We start from the raw sequence: 18052 nt of genomic DNA, 5'->3' as shown, positions 1-18052 counted from the left end.
ATGGTTTGGTTTTTATATCTTTATTCTTTTTAAAAACGTTTAAAAACTTTTTAAAATGCTGTCTTGTAATAAGAACCGCCAATATTTTTTTTAAAAGTTCATCTTTATAATTATCTTTTCATATGTATGTAATATCCTTTTAGTTACAGCCCTAACATGTGAATGTCTTTAAAGCTTCGGTATGTATTTCATGGTCAAGAACTATACAGCCAAGTACATGTAGACCAGGGGTCCCCAAACTACGGCCCGCAGGCCGCATGCAGCCCCCTGAGGCCATTTATCCAGCCCCCGCCGCACTTATGGAAGGGGTACCTCTTTCATTGGTGGTCAGCGAGAGGAGCATCCCATTGAAATACTGGTTAGTTTGTTGATTTAAATTTACTTGTTCTTTATTTTAAATATTGTATTTGTTCCCGTTTTGTTTTTTACTTTAAAATGCAATTCCATGTGTTGCTTTCTAAATCTGCCTCACATAAAGATTTTCAAATTGTACGGTATTTGCTCTTACAAGGGAATATACATGTCCTACACCTTTAATTAATTCTACCTGAAAAAAAAATTGTACACAAAACAGAATATTTTTCAAAGCCTTCATTTAGAATTTTTATTTAGGGTTTGAGTTCAGAGCAGTTTAAAATAAATAAGATGAAGAAGTCAGTTTTTCACAGCCTATGTGAATCTAAATCAGCTGCTCAAGTGTATTCCATGTACTTAAATTCTGATCTAAAACAAAGTAGATAATGAAAACATTAAATAAATTCCATGTGTGCAATCATTACATAATAAGAAGAAGAAGGCGGAAGACTCACATGCTCTCCTCCCCGACAATGCACACCGCAGAGAGGAGCTTGACCACATCCGTCATCATGCTGGGGTGCGTGGGGTCGATGGCTTTTGCTAATAGAGACAGGCTCCGCTCTTCACTCATAATTCTCTCCAAGCCATACTGTAACATTTTGGAAATAGAGGTTAAATGGTAACAGTGAGTTCTTAAAAAATAGCGTCCTGAAGAAAATGTACTTATTAAAAAAAATGTTTGTAGGATAATATATTTTGACATTTAGTAAACTTGAAAAATATAAAAATGTATAACATCCTAAAAAATTCATAGTAGTATACACTTTACATCAAGAACCAAGAGAATCAACCAAATGGAGATAATCTCTCAAAGGCAATTTTAAGACAGTATTAACTGATAATTATTAACATAGATAAGTAGCTAACTGGAGAAAGAGAAGCAGTGTGAAATATTGAGATTTCCCAACAGAAACACACAAAATGAATTAGAGTCAGTTACTGAAGTACATGTAGACCAGGGGTCCCCAAACTACGGCCCGCGGGCCGCATGCAGCCCCCTGAGGCCATTTATCCGGCCCCCGCAGCACTTATGGAAGGGGTACCTCTTTCATTGGTGGTCAGCGAGAGGAGCATAGTTCCCATTGAAATACTGGTTAGTTTGTTGATTTAAATTTACTTGTTCTTTATTTTAAATATTGTATTTGTTCCTGTTTTGTTTTTTACTTTAAAATAAGATATGTGCAGTGTGCACAGGGATTTGTTCATAGTTTTTTTTATAGTCCGGCCCTCCAACGGTCTGAAGGACAGTGAACTGGACCCTGTGAAAAAAGTTTGGGGACCCTTGATGTAGACACTAAGTCCATGAGGATCCTTCCTGGGAAAGAAGACGGTCATAGATATACGACCACAAGTAAGTAAATGCACACTGTAAATGCACATTTTACTTCCTTCCTCCCTAAGCAGTCAAAATCTAGAGTGCATTTTACACTCACAGCACGTCAACTCAGACTAGCCATGTTTCAAATGCTCAATAGCACATACCTAGCATAACGACATGGTACAGGCTAGGCCCAGAGAGCGACACCCAGCTCATACAGGGCCAAAAGCTGAAAGATGATTTGGGCACACGTCATGCTGAAACTGCCATAAGAGGCATATGCATTCTGATCAGAATGATATTTTATCAACAGAAAGACAGTGAGGTTGTAAACACATTCTAAAAATGGGGTTATCTAGAATAAGGACAAAGCTTGTTTGCCACTGCCAGGATGCCACATCAAATTAGAAGGAGTTATGTTAACAGCTGAGTGTTCTGATTTAAGGATGTATATACATCTCTAAAGGCCCCTTTACAATCTATGGAAAGACCAGTATCAAATAGTATCAAATAACAAAGAATGAAGAGAAGCAATAAAACAGAGAATCCTTTATCTTTACTGAGAAATATCTCTTGTGAGAAATTGGTTGATTATAGTATAAGCCTATGAACTATGGTTTATACTCAAAATTAGCACTAGCTAGAAGTATCAAAGTTGAATCTGTAACAAGCTTAGACCCAAAAGTTTTGAGTGTGATGAAATTTTGGTTATAACTTTCTACTTTAAGTGGCATTAATGTAAAGCACCCTTCACACTGTGCTGCAATACTACCTCTGCTTTGGACTGCTACCTAGGGAACACAGGGACAAAAAAGGCAGGACAAACAGAAAGATCAGAGCACCAGAATATGATTTTAGGAAAGACGTCTGGCTTATTGATGACAGGGAAAAGCTTAGAAAGACAACTGAACTGGCAGGCAATGCTCACTTATGTGATGCACTGGGCTGGGTCATTTCATACCTATAAGCCAAGAATAAAAAGCAGGCATGGGGCCAGAGAGTAGAGTATGCCTCGATAATCATTCCAGGGAATTGTCAGAGTCTTAGAAAGCACCACTCAGATCCAAGTCAAAAAGTCAGTCAGACAAGGATTTCCAAGTATCGAAGGACTGGCTCTGCCCTACAAAACCTGAGGACCGAGAAAAGCTTGCCTCCAGCATCCCCCCCTTATTTCTCACCCACCTGGCTATCCTGAGCCAGTGCCTGCCCTTCTGGAACCAGAAGCCTGTGGGTGCTCCAGCCACTCAAGGACTTTTCAGACTGATTTCCTCCGAGTGACACTACCTACCTTCTCTATGAAGCCCTAACATCATGTATGAAGGGTAGCATAGGAGTATTCTCTGATCTCGTGGTTTTGACCATCAGCCTGTGAGACCCCCAAAACACCATCATAGACAGTATTCTCTGAGTTTGCTAATGTAAAATTGTGCAGTTATCATTTAAGTCTGGAATGAGAACAGATTGTCACTAATCAGTAGCATCTAGAACTAAAGATAGAATTGCTTCCTATTTGTGTAAAATTACTCTCATTCAATTAAAAACACAAAGTAAAGCAAAACAAAAAAGCCTGACTTTCTGATAGAAACAGTCAACTTACCAGTGCTGGCTTGTAAAGTACATTAAATGAAGGCTATTATAAGGTTACAGAGGTGGTGACAAATTTTGAAAGGTCTAAGGATGTCTCTCTACTGAATGTCAGACTCCCTCACTCCGGATTATATTAAAACTCATGTTCTAAGCCAAGGACCAATGGCAGGTTCCAGCTGCATTCTACATGAGAGCAATTATTACCTAATAGATAGAATTTCAGGCCACTAAAGAAGTGACAGGTGAGGAAGGTTAGTACCCTGAATCCCTGTATAGGACGCCCAACACTTCATGCATACTGGTGCTGAGCACCTCGTCCCCCTCCCCACCCCAACGCGGGAGAACCCAGCAGCAGAGGTGCCTGGGGAGACGGGCTGGCCTCAGGAACAAAGCACCCTTGTTGAGGGTACAAGTCACAGCCACACACAGAAAAACAGCGGACCTAAAGGAAGCCCCTTTTCTAATTACCTTTTAATTTAAATAAAGTTTTCAACCTGACTTTTATTTTCTTCCTAATATTCACTATCTTTTTCCATTTAAAAATACTAGTTAGTCCAATGTAGTGTTTTAAGAAATTCACTTTCATAACATTATCAAATTTGCTTATTAATTATATAAATAATTACTAGTACAAAATAAGGTACCACATTTTTTCTCTTAAAGCCTAATTTGTTCATCATCCAGTGACCTCTTATAAAGACTGCACAGTGTCATATAAGACAAATCATCTACAGGTCTTGGGACAAAAACAAAAAACAAAACCTTTGCCAAAAATATCAGACAGTATATAATACCAATTCTAAAAATCAGTAACTTAACTTTTCATTCTTATTAGCACAGGCGATAGGAACAAAGAGCAAATTATTTCAGCTCCACATACGCAAACTAAGCAACACAATGTTGTTATAAGAAATTACATTAGATTAATTAAAATATATAGACAAAGATTACAACCTCTCCAATTCAGTCTCAAACCAAGCAGGAAGATTATCTTCGATACACCATGTCACCTTGATTTGACCAAGATCTTCTTCTCAGATTGCCCCTCTGGCTTGAACACGTTTCTGGGTTTTCTCTACTCTCAGACTTTCCAGCACTAGTGACATCTTCAATTTCTATATTTTCACTTTAAAAGTAGCCACCTACAAGCAGTACTATGTACACACAATATGAAAAGAGTTCTCCCTATCAGCAGTTTCTGATTCATTCATTCACTTATTCTACAATATAGTCTACAAAACATATAAAACCTTCTTAACACAGAACAATAGAAAGGTTTGAGATTTCTATTCAATACATCAGATCTTTTCCAGGAAAATCTTATCCACTTAGACAGGGGAAGGAAGGAGAAAAGTATTTCATGGGTTAAAAATAGAAAACCTAGCTCCAGAAAATGCTGAAAACTACATAAATAATTCAGTAACATAAAAATAATTAGAAAACATAAATACTTGTTACATTTAGTAAATAAAAAGTACAAAATAAGTATTAAGAATTTAAATATCAGTACTTAAGTGTGGAGTCCTATGAAGGTTTATTCTAAAAATGAGAATAAGGGAAAATATTAAAAATAAAATTAATCAGAAATAGTTTTTCTTATAAAAAATAAATCATCATATCATCATAAGCACATTTCCTTTCCTGTTGTCTAACAGCAATTAAAACACCTATCATTCATTACTCACACATCATGAGGTAGATGTGTTTAGATGTTGGAGCTAAAGACATAGCATGGGACAGAGCAATTTCTTCAATTAACAGGATAAAAGAAATACTGTCAAAAAACCTAGTTTCTGTAAAGAGCGTCAAGTGTTTCCCTCTTTTTTAAATATGCAAACCCTGCAGACCTGTCATACTGCACTTGGTCTCAACAGTGCTTATATTAAGCATCACTTACTCCACTTCTGGGACCTGTTTTGGCTTTCATTAATTGCATCGTAGAGTTAAATACGTAAACTACAAAAACTGAGTCTTTACAACTTGAATCTTTAGTAATAAATATTAGTACAGACCATATTTAATAATCATGTATGATTTTAAAGGTGATACATGCTATGGTTTTGAAAATTAAAAGAGGGAAGGAGAGAGACAGTGAGGGAGAGGAGGAGGGAAAAAGGCAGGGAAGGAAAAACATTAACATGGGGGGAGTTAAACACCAGAAGAAAGTACAGTACATTCATCCCCAAGTTTCTCTGTTGGGAGACAGTTGTTTTTACACAAAACTAGAAATCATACAATTCAGTATTTTTTACAGTATGTACTAAACAGCATACCAAAGCAACACATCGCATCACTTAAGAGTAAATTCTTCATTACACAACTCTAATCCTTAACAATTCTAGAAGAACTGGTGCAGAACGAATACAATATGACAGACCATGCACATACCTGTGTATTCATCAAAGCCTTCAGACACTGTATGACCTTGTGCTGATTCTTCTTTACAATGTGTTCTTGTCTGCATTGCATAAAATATATCAGTGTTAGAATAATCATTGGACATGCAAACGTAATTTAACTGAAAACAATTATCAATACTTACATTTTGCTACTGATCAGTTTTTCCAAAATGTTCAGTAATAATCCAAGTCCCTCGTGTCCAAAGCTTTCCACCCAACTGAAAAACAGGGGAAAAAGATAGTTACACATTAAGTTAGTGTTCTAAGTTTAGAACATCACACTAATACTATGCAAATACTTTTACAACTGTTATATTCTAATCATAAACAAAATATAAGAAACCTTGCACAAAATCATTCATGATTCATAGTTATAATTGTGATAGAAGGAGCAAAAGTGAAATAAGCTAATGAGTGATGTGCATTCTTATAAAAGTTAAAAATTTCCCAAGTTTCAAAGTTCAATTGAGAGAGAGGGGGAGAGAGAGAGAGATACAGACAGGAAAACAGACAGAAAGGGAGAGAGATGAGAAGCATCAATTCTTGTTGCGGCACCTTAGTTGTTCATTAATTGATTTCTCATATGTGACCCCTTAGTTGTTCATATTGATTTCTCCAGCTGAGCCTGTACCCCTTGTTCAAGCCAGCAACCTTGGGCTTCAAGCCAGTCACCTTTGGGGTCAAGCCAGAGACCATGGGGTCATGTCTATGATCCCACGCTCAAGTCGGCATCCACTACGCTCAAGCAGGATGAGCCCGAGCTAAGCCAGTGACCTCAGGGTTTTGAACCTGAATCCTCTCTGTCCCAGGCTGATGCTCTATCCACTGCGCCACCACCTGACCAGGGAAATCTCTGTTATTTTTTTAAATGAGTATTTTAATCCTGCCCAAAGCACCTCTATTCCATAAACTCACCAATACAGTTACAGTACTATATGTAATTAGGACATTACTGCCAACAGAAAACAGCTTACCCTAATTATAAAAAAAAGAACAATTTTATAGAAATTAATAATTTTATTCCAGTGGTGATTTGGAAAGCCTGTCTATAAATAAAAATGGTAACAGTCTGTCTTCAAAAAGATGGAGGAAAGTAAAATCTGTGTGTATATTTTTCTTTGTATACATGTTTGTATATATATTTGTTTATATGTATGATTTTGTGTGTATGCGTGTAGCCTTTGAAAAATGGAATGTTATAAACAAAATTCCATCCAATCAAAAGCAGCACATTATAAAGAAAAAAAAAGTTTAAGTCATACACCAGGATATATATCAAGTCTACCACAAAGTTCTGTCCGTTTCTATCACGTTTCGACACGTAAGCACGTTTATTTGGCGCATGTGTGCCTATTTTTATCACTTAATGTATACATACTGACGTAGCAAATTAACTAAAACAAAGTTGATTCACGTTAGTCTTATGTGTGAAGCAATAGTGTACCCATGGCTACTGATAAAGTTCATTTACACCACTGTAATTTTTACGAATTTCAACAAGGAAGAAATGCTATAGAAGCATGTAAAAATTTATTGAAAGTGTTTGGTGAAGGTACAGTTTCTGATAGAACATGTAGAAGATGGTTCGAAAAATTCGAAACAGGTGATTTCGACCTTTTTGATAAGCCACGTTCTGGGCGACCATCTTTGATCCATGACAATGTTGTTAAGACCATGTTGGAGCAAGATCCTTTTCTGACAACATCGGAGATCGCAGAAAGGCTTAATTCAGCTCAGCAAACCATTTTGGACCATATTCGGAAGATAGGATTGGTGTGGAAATATTCAAGATGGGTGCCACATGAATTAAGTCAGAAGAATTTGGATGATCGAGTTGTCATATGCACATCTCTGCTTGCTCAGAACAAAATCGAGCCCTTCTTGAACCGGATGATAACTGGGGATGAAAAGTGGATTACCTACGAAAATATTGTAAGGAAAAGGGCATATTGTGAACCCGGAAACCTAGCCCTTCCACCTCTAAACCAGATTTGACTCTGAATAAGAGAATGTTGTGTATATGGTGGGACATTTGAGGACCAATACATTATAAGCTTTTAAAACTGAACAAAAAGCTCAATTCGGAGAAGTATTATCAGCAACTGGATAAATTAAAGACAGCAGTCCAAGAAAAGAGGCCAGCAATGTTCAATGGGAAGAACATCATACTGCATCATGATAATGCCAGGCCACATGCTGCTTTGGGGACTCGTCAAAAAATTGCAGAACTAGGCTGGGAAATTCTGTCGCATCCACCATATTCCCTAGACTTAGCACACTCCGACTATCAATTGTTTTTGTCCTTACAAAATTTTTTGAAGAGCAAAAAATTCAAAAATGAAGAAGGTATCAAACAAGCACTGGTTCAATTTTTCACATCAAAAGATAAAACATTTTTCAAAAATGGGATATACAAATTGCCCTCACGCTGGCAAGAAATCATTAGTAATAATGGCAATTATATTATTTAATAAAGTTATTGACGGTAAGAAAAATTTGTATTTTGTTTTATTCCAAAAACAGACAGAACTTTCCGGTAGACCGTATATATAACATATTCTTACTTAAGATACAATATAATATTTCCTATAAAAATAAAGCTAACAGGCCCTGGCCAGTTGGCTCAGCGGTAGAGCGTCGGCCCGGCATGCAGGAGTCCCGGGTTTGATTCCCGGCCAGGGCACACAGGAGAGGCTCCCATTTGCTTCTCCATCCCTCCCCCTTCCTTCCTCTCTGTCTCTCTCTTCCCCTCCCGCAGCAAGGCTCCATTGGAGCAAAGATGGCCCGGGCGCTGGGGATGGCTCTGTGGCCTCTGCCTCAGGCACTGGAATGGCTCTAGACACTGCAGAGCGGCGCCCCAGAGGGGCAGAGCATCGCCCCCTGGTGGCATGCCAGGTGGATCCCGGTCGGGCGCATGCGGGAGTCTGTCTGACTGCCTCCCCGTTTCCAGCTTCGGAAAAATGAAAAAAAATAAAAATAAATAAAATAAAATAAAGCTAACAACCAAATGCAATATTTTATATAAAAAATAGAAATATTATTTAAAAATCTATCTTCATTTGTACACTTCTGTGAACACAGCTTCATCACATATTAATACTCAGAATTTCTGATTTTAGCTCTTCCCCCCAAAAAGCAATTTGCCATTTAGACCAGCAAACTCTTGCCAGATTATTTTTACTTATCTCTTCTCTTCTGAGAACCATATAATAAGTAATTCGAGAAAGTACTTAAACAGTAAAAAATACTCTGCTGTAAAAGACAAAAGATCCCTATCATAGTTATGGGGGAAAAAGTTAAACAGAAGTTGGTATTTCACACAGACACAGACAGCAAGGTGGCAGCAGGCAGAGGGAGGGGCAGAGGTAGGTGGAAGTGGGCAAAGGGGAATGAGGACAGAAAGAGACTTTGCTTGAGGTGGAGGGTATGTGATGAAATGTACTAGAAACCTTAACATTTTGTGAACGTCATCCCAATAAACTCAAATTTTTTTAAAAAAAGAATGTGTTTTCAAACCAGAATGCCACTTCAAAAGTGAAGAGTTTACTCTGCACTATCAGCAACTGACATTACCTGTAGGCATTTCAATTCCTGCTTTTCTGTTTCATGAAAACACCTAAGGCACCATGGCATCCCGCTTAACTGTTTGCCTTGCTGACTCCTATTTTGTATTTATTCTCATTCCACAAGCAGCAGGGAAGCTTGAAATCAAACACCTGAGGAATAACTTGCTAGCTCTACTCGGGCAGGCACTGAGGTGCAGACAGGCACTGCTCATTGCTGCATTGGTGGCTCACAGTGGGACTTCAGTTTTGTTTAAAGTGAGTTTTCAATAATCTCCATATTCAAAAGTATATCCATAAAGATATTCTAAAGCTAATATGAATGGTTTCGGGTGATTCATACTACTATCACCTTCAATCATTGTGGACAATAAAGTTACTATTCCTGAAACTGCCTTCTACCAAGATACACAAATTTAAAATTACGTTAATGTAACATTAAGACTTTGTAGCACTTAATATGCTTATCTGGGAGTCTACTATAAAATTTAGAAAGCATACCTATCCAAGTAAATCAAGATAAGTCTTCTGGTCTTAGTAATAATAGAACATAGCTATTTTAAAAACTTATCACCACAAATATGACTAGAATATAGGGACCCAGAGAAGTTCCCAAATCAACCATTTCTGGACCTACTAGAAACCTCTCTTTTACACTGTAGAATGGGAACCATTAAAGTAAAACTTATATTTACTATGTATATGACATATAAACTCTCTATAAAACAAAGTTGAATGTATAGAGGGATCATACCTAATAACTTTATACTACCTTTCAAATCATAGTGGGAAGTAATTTATCAACCACAATAAAATCAGAGAGGTTGGGAACAGTCTAATCAAAGGCAGATCGCATTTCATAAAACATCAAAAACAAGAAAAGTGGGGAAGGGTGTCAAGAGAAGAAATTAGAATGCCTAATAAAAAAGAAACGCTGTAATATTTAAACATAAAAAAAACACTGATGAAAGTACTCATTGAAAAAGTAATAATGAAACACAAATAGGCATAAAAAGCCTCCCTGTTTCCCTAAAAATCTGCAAGGCCAACATGCTTTATTAACAAGTTGTCACCCACAAACTCATTCAGTCAAAAGTTTTGCTCCCACCCCTACTATTTTCAATATTATTCTTTTTAAGAATAGGAGCAAATATCAGTTCCTATCTCTTTTAGGAAAGATGTTCAAGATAAAAAGTGATATTGAGTAGGTAGGTCCGCAGTCCTGACAGAGGTTTATTGAAAAACATAGCTTCCTACAAAAGTAAAAAATTTCTCATCATCAGTGTAAGAAGCAACCTGGAAAAAAAAATTATCAACTGATCTATAAATGATCAATCTTCAGGAAACAAAATCCGTACCATTTATTCTGTGCCTGTCAGCACAGTGGCATCAGGCACTACGTGGTTTCACTATAAACTGCAGTCATGGATGAATAAGCATTGTGCAAATGTTTTCTCTTCATGAATAGAAATGGCACAGAGATTATCATGGCATTTGTATTGGGGGAAAAAACTGCTTTAAAACAGCAAAAAATAATGTGCTAAGTACTAATTTAACACAAAACCTACCTCTTAAAATTCTATATTACAGGAAATATTAAACTCTTTTCTTTTAATTGCCTCCAGAGAAACTTCTAAGTATACTGCCATTTAGCCCTTCCTAATAGGGATCTCAAGTAGAAGAAAAGAAAAGATGAAGAGATAAAAAGAAAAAGAAAAAAAAGAGGAAGGAGAGCAGGTCTCTAGAATTAAATGTTCAAACCACCTTTAAATATTCAAAGCAGTTTAGGCTTTCAAATTCAGTTAGTGCTTCCAGAGGTGCGAGATAGAATTAAAAGTGTGCAAAGTGGTTTCCAAAATACCGTAGGTTTAATGAAGCCAATGCAGTCATGTCATTGAAAAGAAGAGGCAACAGTCAGGTCTCAGACTTACATCCTGTCCAGAGGTACCAAGCACTATCAGTGTTTGTTTCCCACAGACTAAAGTTCAAGTTATTAGCTCTCTTTCCAAATGTGCCATAAGGAGGGGAAAGACAAGTGCATCACAGATTGTCAGAGCTGGAATAAACCTATGGAGTATAGGAACCATTCTTGTCTTTAAAATCTCCAGCACCTGGGGCAGACTATACTATGAATGGTTTTAGAATAAAACTGAATCTCCTTCCAATTTTATATATAGGAAAGGAACACAGAGAGAGAAGTGAAGGTCACTTAGAAATAGCATCCAAGTCTGCTGATGCCCAGGTGCATACCCTTTTATACACAGAAAAAAGCACAAAAAGATGAGGTGTTCTATGCAGCATCACTGAGCCTGTTTCAGACTTCATTCCAGGAACATCAGTTCTGATTTTGAAACTGGTACTTATCCGTACTGAACCAAGGGTGACGAATCTGAAGACTGCCCTATACCACACTTCAGGACTTGAATGACTGCTGCTGGAAGGGGGATGTTTCATTACTACTAAAACTCAACTGCTCGTTAGCAAAGTCAGCCAGCCTTTAATAAGGGCTCGTTGTGTGCTTGACACTGTACCATATATGAGATATAAACTGGATAAAACATGTTCTCTGCCCTTGTAAGGATCATAGACTAGTGGTCGAAACAAATATTGAGTAAAATTTTTTCCATAATGTAGTAATAAGTGTTATTAATCATGGTGCTACGGGAACAGAAGGTATAGCATGTATCTACAGCTTGGGAACAAAGCAGCTGATGTCTGACCTGAGTCTACAAGGAAAGAGAGGTTTCTACGCAGGAGATACATGCGAAGACATTAAATGTTAAAGATGGGGCCTGTACTGAGCACACAAGTAGCTGTATCAGAGATAAAACTAATCAGGTAAAAAGGAGCTTAATGCAAAATACTATATATAATGCCATGGGCAATGAGAAGTCATTAACAGATCAGGCAAATGTGTCAGACAGAGTAATCCTACCTCTACCCACCCCCCAAAGAGGGCCATTTCCTAACACAATAACCTATGAATATATTAGCTTATATTGCAAAGGATATTAAGGTTGCAAATCAGATGATTATAAAATAGAGAAATTACCCTAGATTATTCAGGTGGGTATAGTCTAATGATTCTTCAAAATTGAGACACTTTCCCAGCTCGGTGAAGAACACACGATGGAAGAAAGATATTCAGAACATGAGCAGGACTCAACCTGCCTTTTCAAGCTTTTAAGACAGAGGAAGAGGAACATGAGCTCAGGAATGTGGGTGGACTCAAAGGCTGACATAACCCTAACAGGACAGCTAGCAAGGAAATAGGGATGAGAGTCCCATACTGCAAGGAACTGAATTTTGGCAACAACTCGAATGACCAACCAATAATCAACTCAAGTAGAACTGAGTCACCTCATTCATGAACATGGGGTATATCTCCATTTATTTAGAACTTATTTTATTTCCTTCATCATTAATTTGCAGTTCTAAACATAAGTCATATATGTAATTTTTACATTTACACCAGTGTATTAGTTTTTGAGCAGCAGTCAATGGTGTTGTTTTCCAAAAGATCACTGCTAGTATAAAGAAATACAACTAATTTATCAGGAAAAAAATAAGCCCCCACATAACAAATTTATCCTCTAATGTTAAAGTGTATATAGTACAGTATTGTTAACTATACGCACCTTATTGTATAACAGATCTCTAGAAATTTTCATCTTGCAAAATACAATTGATTTTCCTTTGTCTTGAATCCTACAATCTTGCTAAACTCACTGATTAGTTCTAGGAGTTTTCATAGAATCTTTGAACTTTTCTATGTAAACAATCATGTCCTCTAAAAATAGGAACATTTTTATTTCTTCCTTTCTGATTCATATTATTTTTATTTCATTTTCTTGTCTCATTGCTCTGGCTAGAATTTCTAGTACTATATTGAATAACAGTGCTTAGAGCAAATATCCTTGGCCTTGTTCCCATCCTCAGCGAAAAGGATTTACCATTAAATACAATATCTGCCGTAAGATTTTTGTAGATTTTCATTATCAAGTTGAGAAGGCATCCCTTTGCATTACTTTCCTAAAGTTGCTAGAACAAAGTTAACAACAGAAAGTTATTCTCACTATTCTGAAGGCTAGAGACCCAAAATCAAATTCTCAGCAGAGCTAGGCTTCCTCAGAAACTGTGGGTAGAATCTTTCTTGCCTCTTCTTAGCTTCTAGTGGTAGCTGTTAATACAGATTTCCACAACCTCAATCACAGAACAAAATTCCTTGTGTCTTTTCTTCTTATAAGAACATAAATTATACTGGAGTAAGGGCGCACCCTACCCCCATATGACCTCATCTTAATTACATCTTCAGTGACCCTATTTTCAAATAAGATCACACTGTAAGGTGCTGGGTGTTAGAACTTAAATATTTCTTTCTGAGAGACACAATTCAGTCCATGAGACCTATTCCAGTTTTCCTGAGAGTTTTTATACTGAATAGATCTTGAATTTTGCCAAACACTTTGTCTGTATCAACTGATACGATCATGGTTTTTTTTGTTTGTTTTTTTGGAGAGAGAGACAGGTACACAAGCTGTTCTTGTATGTGCCCTAACCAGGGAATCAACCCAGCAATCTCCGCGCTCCAGGACAGAGAAAGGGAGAAAGGGAAAGAGAGAGGAGGAAGAAGGGAAGCATTCATTTGTTGTTCCACTCAGTAGTGCATTCACCGGTTGCTTCCTGTGTGTGCCCTGACTGGGGATCAATCCTGCAACTCTGTGGTTTCAGGACAACACTCTAACTGACTAAGCTAACAGGCCAGGGCCTTGACTGTTTTTCTTTAGTCTTGCTGACATAGTCCATTATAACTCTGCCAGCACCTTGAAATTAAGACTTTCAGTCTCTATAAGAGTGAGAAAACAAATTTCTGCTTATGCCACCTAGTCTGTAGTGTTTTGTTATGGAACCCCTAGCAAACGAGTACACTCCTTTTCCCTTCCCCTTACAGTATAATTGTTTTAAGTATTCCCTGGACATATTTAGGACCACATCACAGTGTTACAATTTTTGCTTACCATCAAACAACTTAGAAAACATAAGAGAAGTAGAAAGGATACCCATATTTTTACTTTCTTTTTCTCTAGTATTTCAAGGCACCTTCTTTTCTCATTTCCTTTCTACTATTTAGAAAGCATCCTTTAGGGCAGGGGTCTCAAACTCAACTCAGCATGTGGGCCGCAGAGCAAGATCACAGCCATTCAGCGGGCCGCGCTAGGTCTACAAAAGGCAACTGTTACGCAACACTTTTCTCACTGCAGTTGAAAACAAAAAAAAATCAGTACAACAAGCACAATCGTACATGCAGTTTACTCAGTGTCACAAAACGACCAGAAACTGTAGTTCGCATCACAACTGCTGTTAACTAAGCTAATATCTAGCTAGGATGCTAGAGAAATGAAAAATACAAGTAGGCCCCTAGGCTTACTTAATTTTATCCAAAATATTTTGAACTTCGTGGATTAGTCTGCGGGCCGCACAAAATTGTTCGGAGGGCCGCATGCGGCCCGCGGGCCGCGAGTTTGAGACCCCTGCTTTAGGGTAAGTTTGCTAGTCAAAAATTCTCTGGGTTTTCCTTCATTTGAGTGTGTCTTGATTTCCCTTTCATTCCTGAAGTATATTTTCACAGCACATAAGATTCTGAGCAGCATGTCCTTTTCCTGCGTCATTTAAGAACTATTTGCCACCCTGCTTTTGGCCTCCATAATTCCTGATGAGAAACCAATGTCATTTGAATTGTTTTTCTCCAAGTACAAAGTACTAGCTCCTGCTGTTTTCAAATTTTTTCTCTGTCTTTATATTTCAGAAGTGTGACTGCCATGTGTCACTGTGCATTTCTTTGGGTTTTTCTGTTTTCAGCTGGCTTCCGTGACACTCCTCCAGTGGAGGAAAGAAAGGCACCAACTGCCAAGAAGAAACGCAAATCCAAACTGCCCACCTGGCCTCCAGTGACACCTGGGAGAGAAGGCTCTTGTACTGCTGAGCATGGGTGGGGACCTGGCAGGGAGAAGTGGGACTGCATTGCTATGCTCACAGTATCACCTCCACTGGCACCAACTGCAAGGTAGGAGTTGGTTGTGGTACAAGTTCAACTCTCTGCTAAGTCTACTATGACACAAACCCAGTGGAAAGACGGACCAGCACCTCATTGTTGCCACAGGGGAGTCTAAGTCCAGGCTCCCCACTGGGCTTCGATGGTGTGGGCGGAGACGGGGCTCCAGTTCTCCTCCATGTCATTTGGTGAGCAGAGACCGGTTACTGTCAAAGTTTTCTGTATTGTTGGCTGCCCCTTTCATGGACCTTTGGCTTCAAAGAGCAAACTTTTGGGTGGACTTCTCCTTGTATCTGTTGGCATTTCTGGGTTGCCTACTTTTTTATCTTCAAGTCTGGGATAAAAGAGGCAGAAAGAAAACCCAGACAACTCACCACCACGTTGTTCTTTGGGTCCCAAGTTTCCAAAACTATGTGCTGTCCTGTATTTGTTTCATTTTATAATATCTAGTTTGTGCTTAGCAGTAGAAATTGGAAGGATTATATCTATTCCATCTTCCTGGAAACTCAAGCCTGAAACGTCCATTATTAAAAAGTGAGACTAGCCTGACCTGTGGTAGCACAGTGGATAAAGCATCGACCTAGAAATGCTGAGGTCGCCGGTTCGAAACCCTGGGCTTTCCTGGTCAAGGCACATATGGGAGTTGATGCTTCCTGCTCCTCCCCCCCCTTCTCTCTCTCTGTCTCTCTCTATCTTCTCTCTCTCTCTCCTTTCTAAAAATGAATAAAAAAAATTTTTTTTTAATTAAAAAAAGTGAGACTAGGTAGAGGCTCTCACCAAGGCTCCTAAGAAAATGCAGAAACAGTAGCAAAAGAAGAACCAAATAAAGATACTATACCATAACACATCCTAAGAGATAATTTTTTTTTTTCCTGAAGCTGGAAACAGGGAGAGACAGTCAGACAGACTCCTGCATGCGCCCAACGGGGATCCACCCGGCACGCCCACCAGGGGGCGATGCTCTGCCCCTCGGGGCGTCGCTCTGCCGCGACCAGAGCCACTCTAGCCCCTGGGGCAGAGGCCAAGGAGCCATCCCCAGCGCCCGGGCCATCCTTGCTCCAATGTAGCCTTGGCTGTGGGAGGGGAAGAGAGAGACAGAGAGGAAGGAGGGGGAGGGGGTGGAGAGGCAAATGGGCGCTTCTCCTATGTGCCCTGGCCGGGAATCAAACCCGGGTCCCCCGCATGCCAGGCCAACGCTCTACCGCTGAGCCAACCGGCCAGGGCCCTAAGAGATAATTTTAAAAAGAGAAGAGTCACTTTCAAATAAGGTAAAAAAACTGAATTCAGTAGTTTATAAATAACTCTATAGAAGTAAACTTCTGATTGCAGAAGAATTAAAAAAGGGAAAGAACAGTAAGGATAGTGGTGATAAACATAATACGGTATAAAGAGTTGAAAGAAATCAGAAGGAGGAACAAGAAGAGGTAAATAAAACAAATGATTAAAATAGTATGTAATAAACACTATGACAAAAGCAAAGGAAGGTACAGGAGCTGATAAGATGGCTACCTACTAACCCAGCCTAAAGCTAGAAAAAATCTTGCATTAAAAAAAACTATGCCTATAATCTTGACATAAAAAGATGCTAACACTCATAAAGTTAAAAAGCAGAAATAGTAATGTGGTATTTTTTATTTTGGTTCAAAAATATATTTTTGTTCACATCAAGAAAATGTGTGCAAGAACATGTTGTTATACAAATACATCCGTAGTCATTTTCTACCTAATCAACTCATTCAATGGCCCGCTATTCCATGTGTGAAGCACTGGCTAGTACCCACGGCATAATGAAGCCCCAGAGTTCCACTCTCTTATATTCACGTTTCTGCTCCCACCAACGATTATTTGTGATTACTTCCAAACCCGTTTCTGCCAGTTGCACTTATTACTGTAATTATATAAATTAATTAAAATTACATAAACATTGAAAACATATCATTAGGACAACATATCACTGGGAAGAGTTTCTGTTTCTATGAAAATGTTATTTCTATGAACTTATCATTGAGACTATATATTATTGGGAAAAGAGCTGATGTTTCTATGAATACTGACCCTGATATTTTGAAAAAATTTTTTAAAAGATGACTATTTAAAAGTGCTAGAGAAGTAGATGCAGACACAAGTATACATAGTCAAGAGATATCACCAAAAAGACTTTTCGAAAAGAAAATAAATGCTACACTCATTACTTGTAAGAGCCTCTCCATTCCTTTTTCTCTTAATTTTATTTTGAGTAAGAAGAGTGGAGATACAAAGACAGGCTACCACATGCACCTCAACCGGGATCGACCCAGCAACATCCTGGCAACCCCCACCTGGGGCCAATGCTCTGTCCATCTAAGGCCATACTTGCAACCGAGCTATTTCTAGCACCTGAGGCAGAGGCTCAGAGCCATCCTCAGTGCCCTGGCAATGCGCTGTAACCAATCGAGTCATGGGTGAGGGAAGGAAAGAGAGAGACAGAGTGAAGAGGAAGGGGGAGGAGGGAGATGGTCGCCTCTCCTGCGTGCCCTGACTGTCAATCAAACCTCAGACATCCACATGCAGAGCCGATGCTATACCACTGAGCCAACTGGCCAGGGCCCTTTTTCTCTATAAAAATACCAGTATGAGGATGATAATGCAGGTGTAGTTTATGCCATCAGCCTGTGCACACTCCAGAAAAGGTCTAGGTTCCACATCAAAAGTTCAGAGAAAATTAAAATAAATAAATAAAACAGATGTTTGTTTTAAATCTTTTAAAAAAAACTGTTTAGGGAATACATAGTCATTT

The 18052-nt window shown here is 38.5% G+C and overlaps 1 protein-coding gene across 2 annotated transcripts in view; it reads right to left on the bottom strand.

Moving 5' to 3' along the window:
* Window positions 1-18052, bottom strand: part of DIAPH3 (diaphanous related formin 3) — a 522381-nt gene that overhangs the window by 362546 nt on the left and 141783 nt on the right. For both annotated transcript variants that reach the window (XM_066236696.1, XM_066236697.1), the window contains 3 exons: window positions 5805-5879; window positions 5651-5720; window positions 810-946 (listed from right to left, as the gene is read on the bottom strand). In XM_066236696.1, the coding sequence (XP_066092793.1) occupies window positions 810-946; window positions 5651-5720; window positions 5805-5879 (282 nt within the window). The remainder of the gene's footprint in view (window positions 1-809; window positions 947-5650; window positions 5721-5804; window positions 5880-18052) is intronic.

Source organism: Saccopteryx bilineata, chromosome 6, assembly GCF_036850765.1.
Source record: "Saccopteryx bilineata isolate mSacBil1 chromosome 6, mSacBil1_pri_phased_curated, whole genome shotgun sequence".
Classification (NCBI taxonomy): domain Eukaryota; kingdom Metazoa; phylum Chordata; class Mammalia; order Chiroptera; family Emballonuridae; genus Saccopteryx; species Saccopteryx bilineata.
The sequence above is the reverse complement of the archived record's forward strand: the minus strand, read 5'-3'. Positions and strand labels throughout refer to the sequence as shown.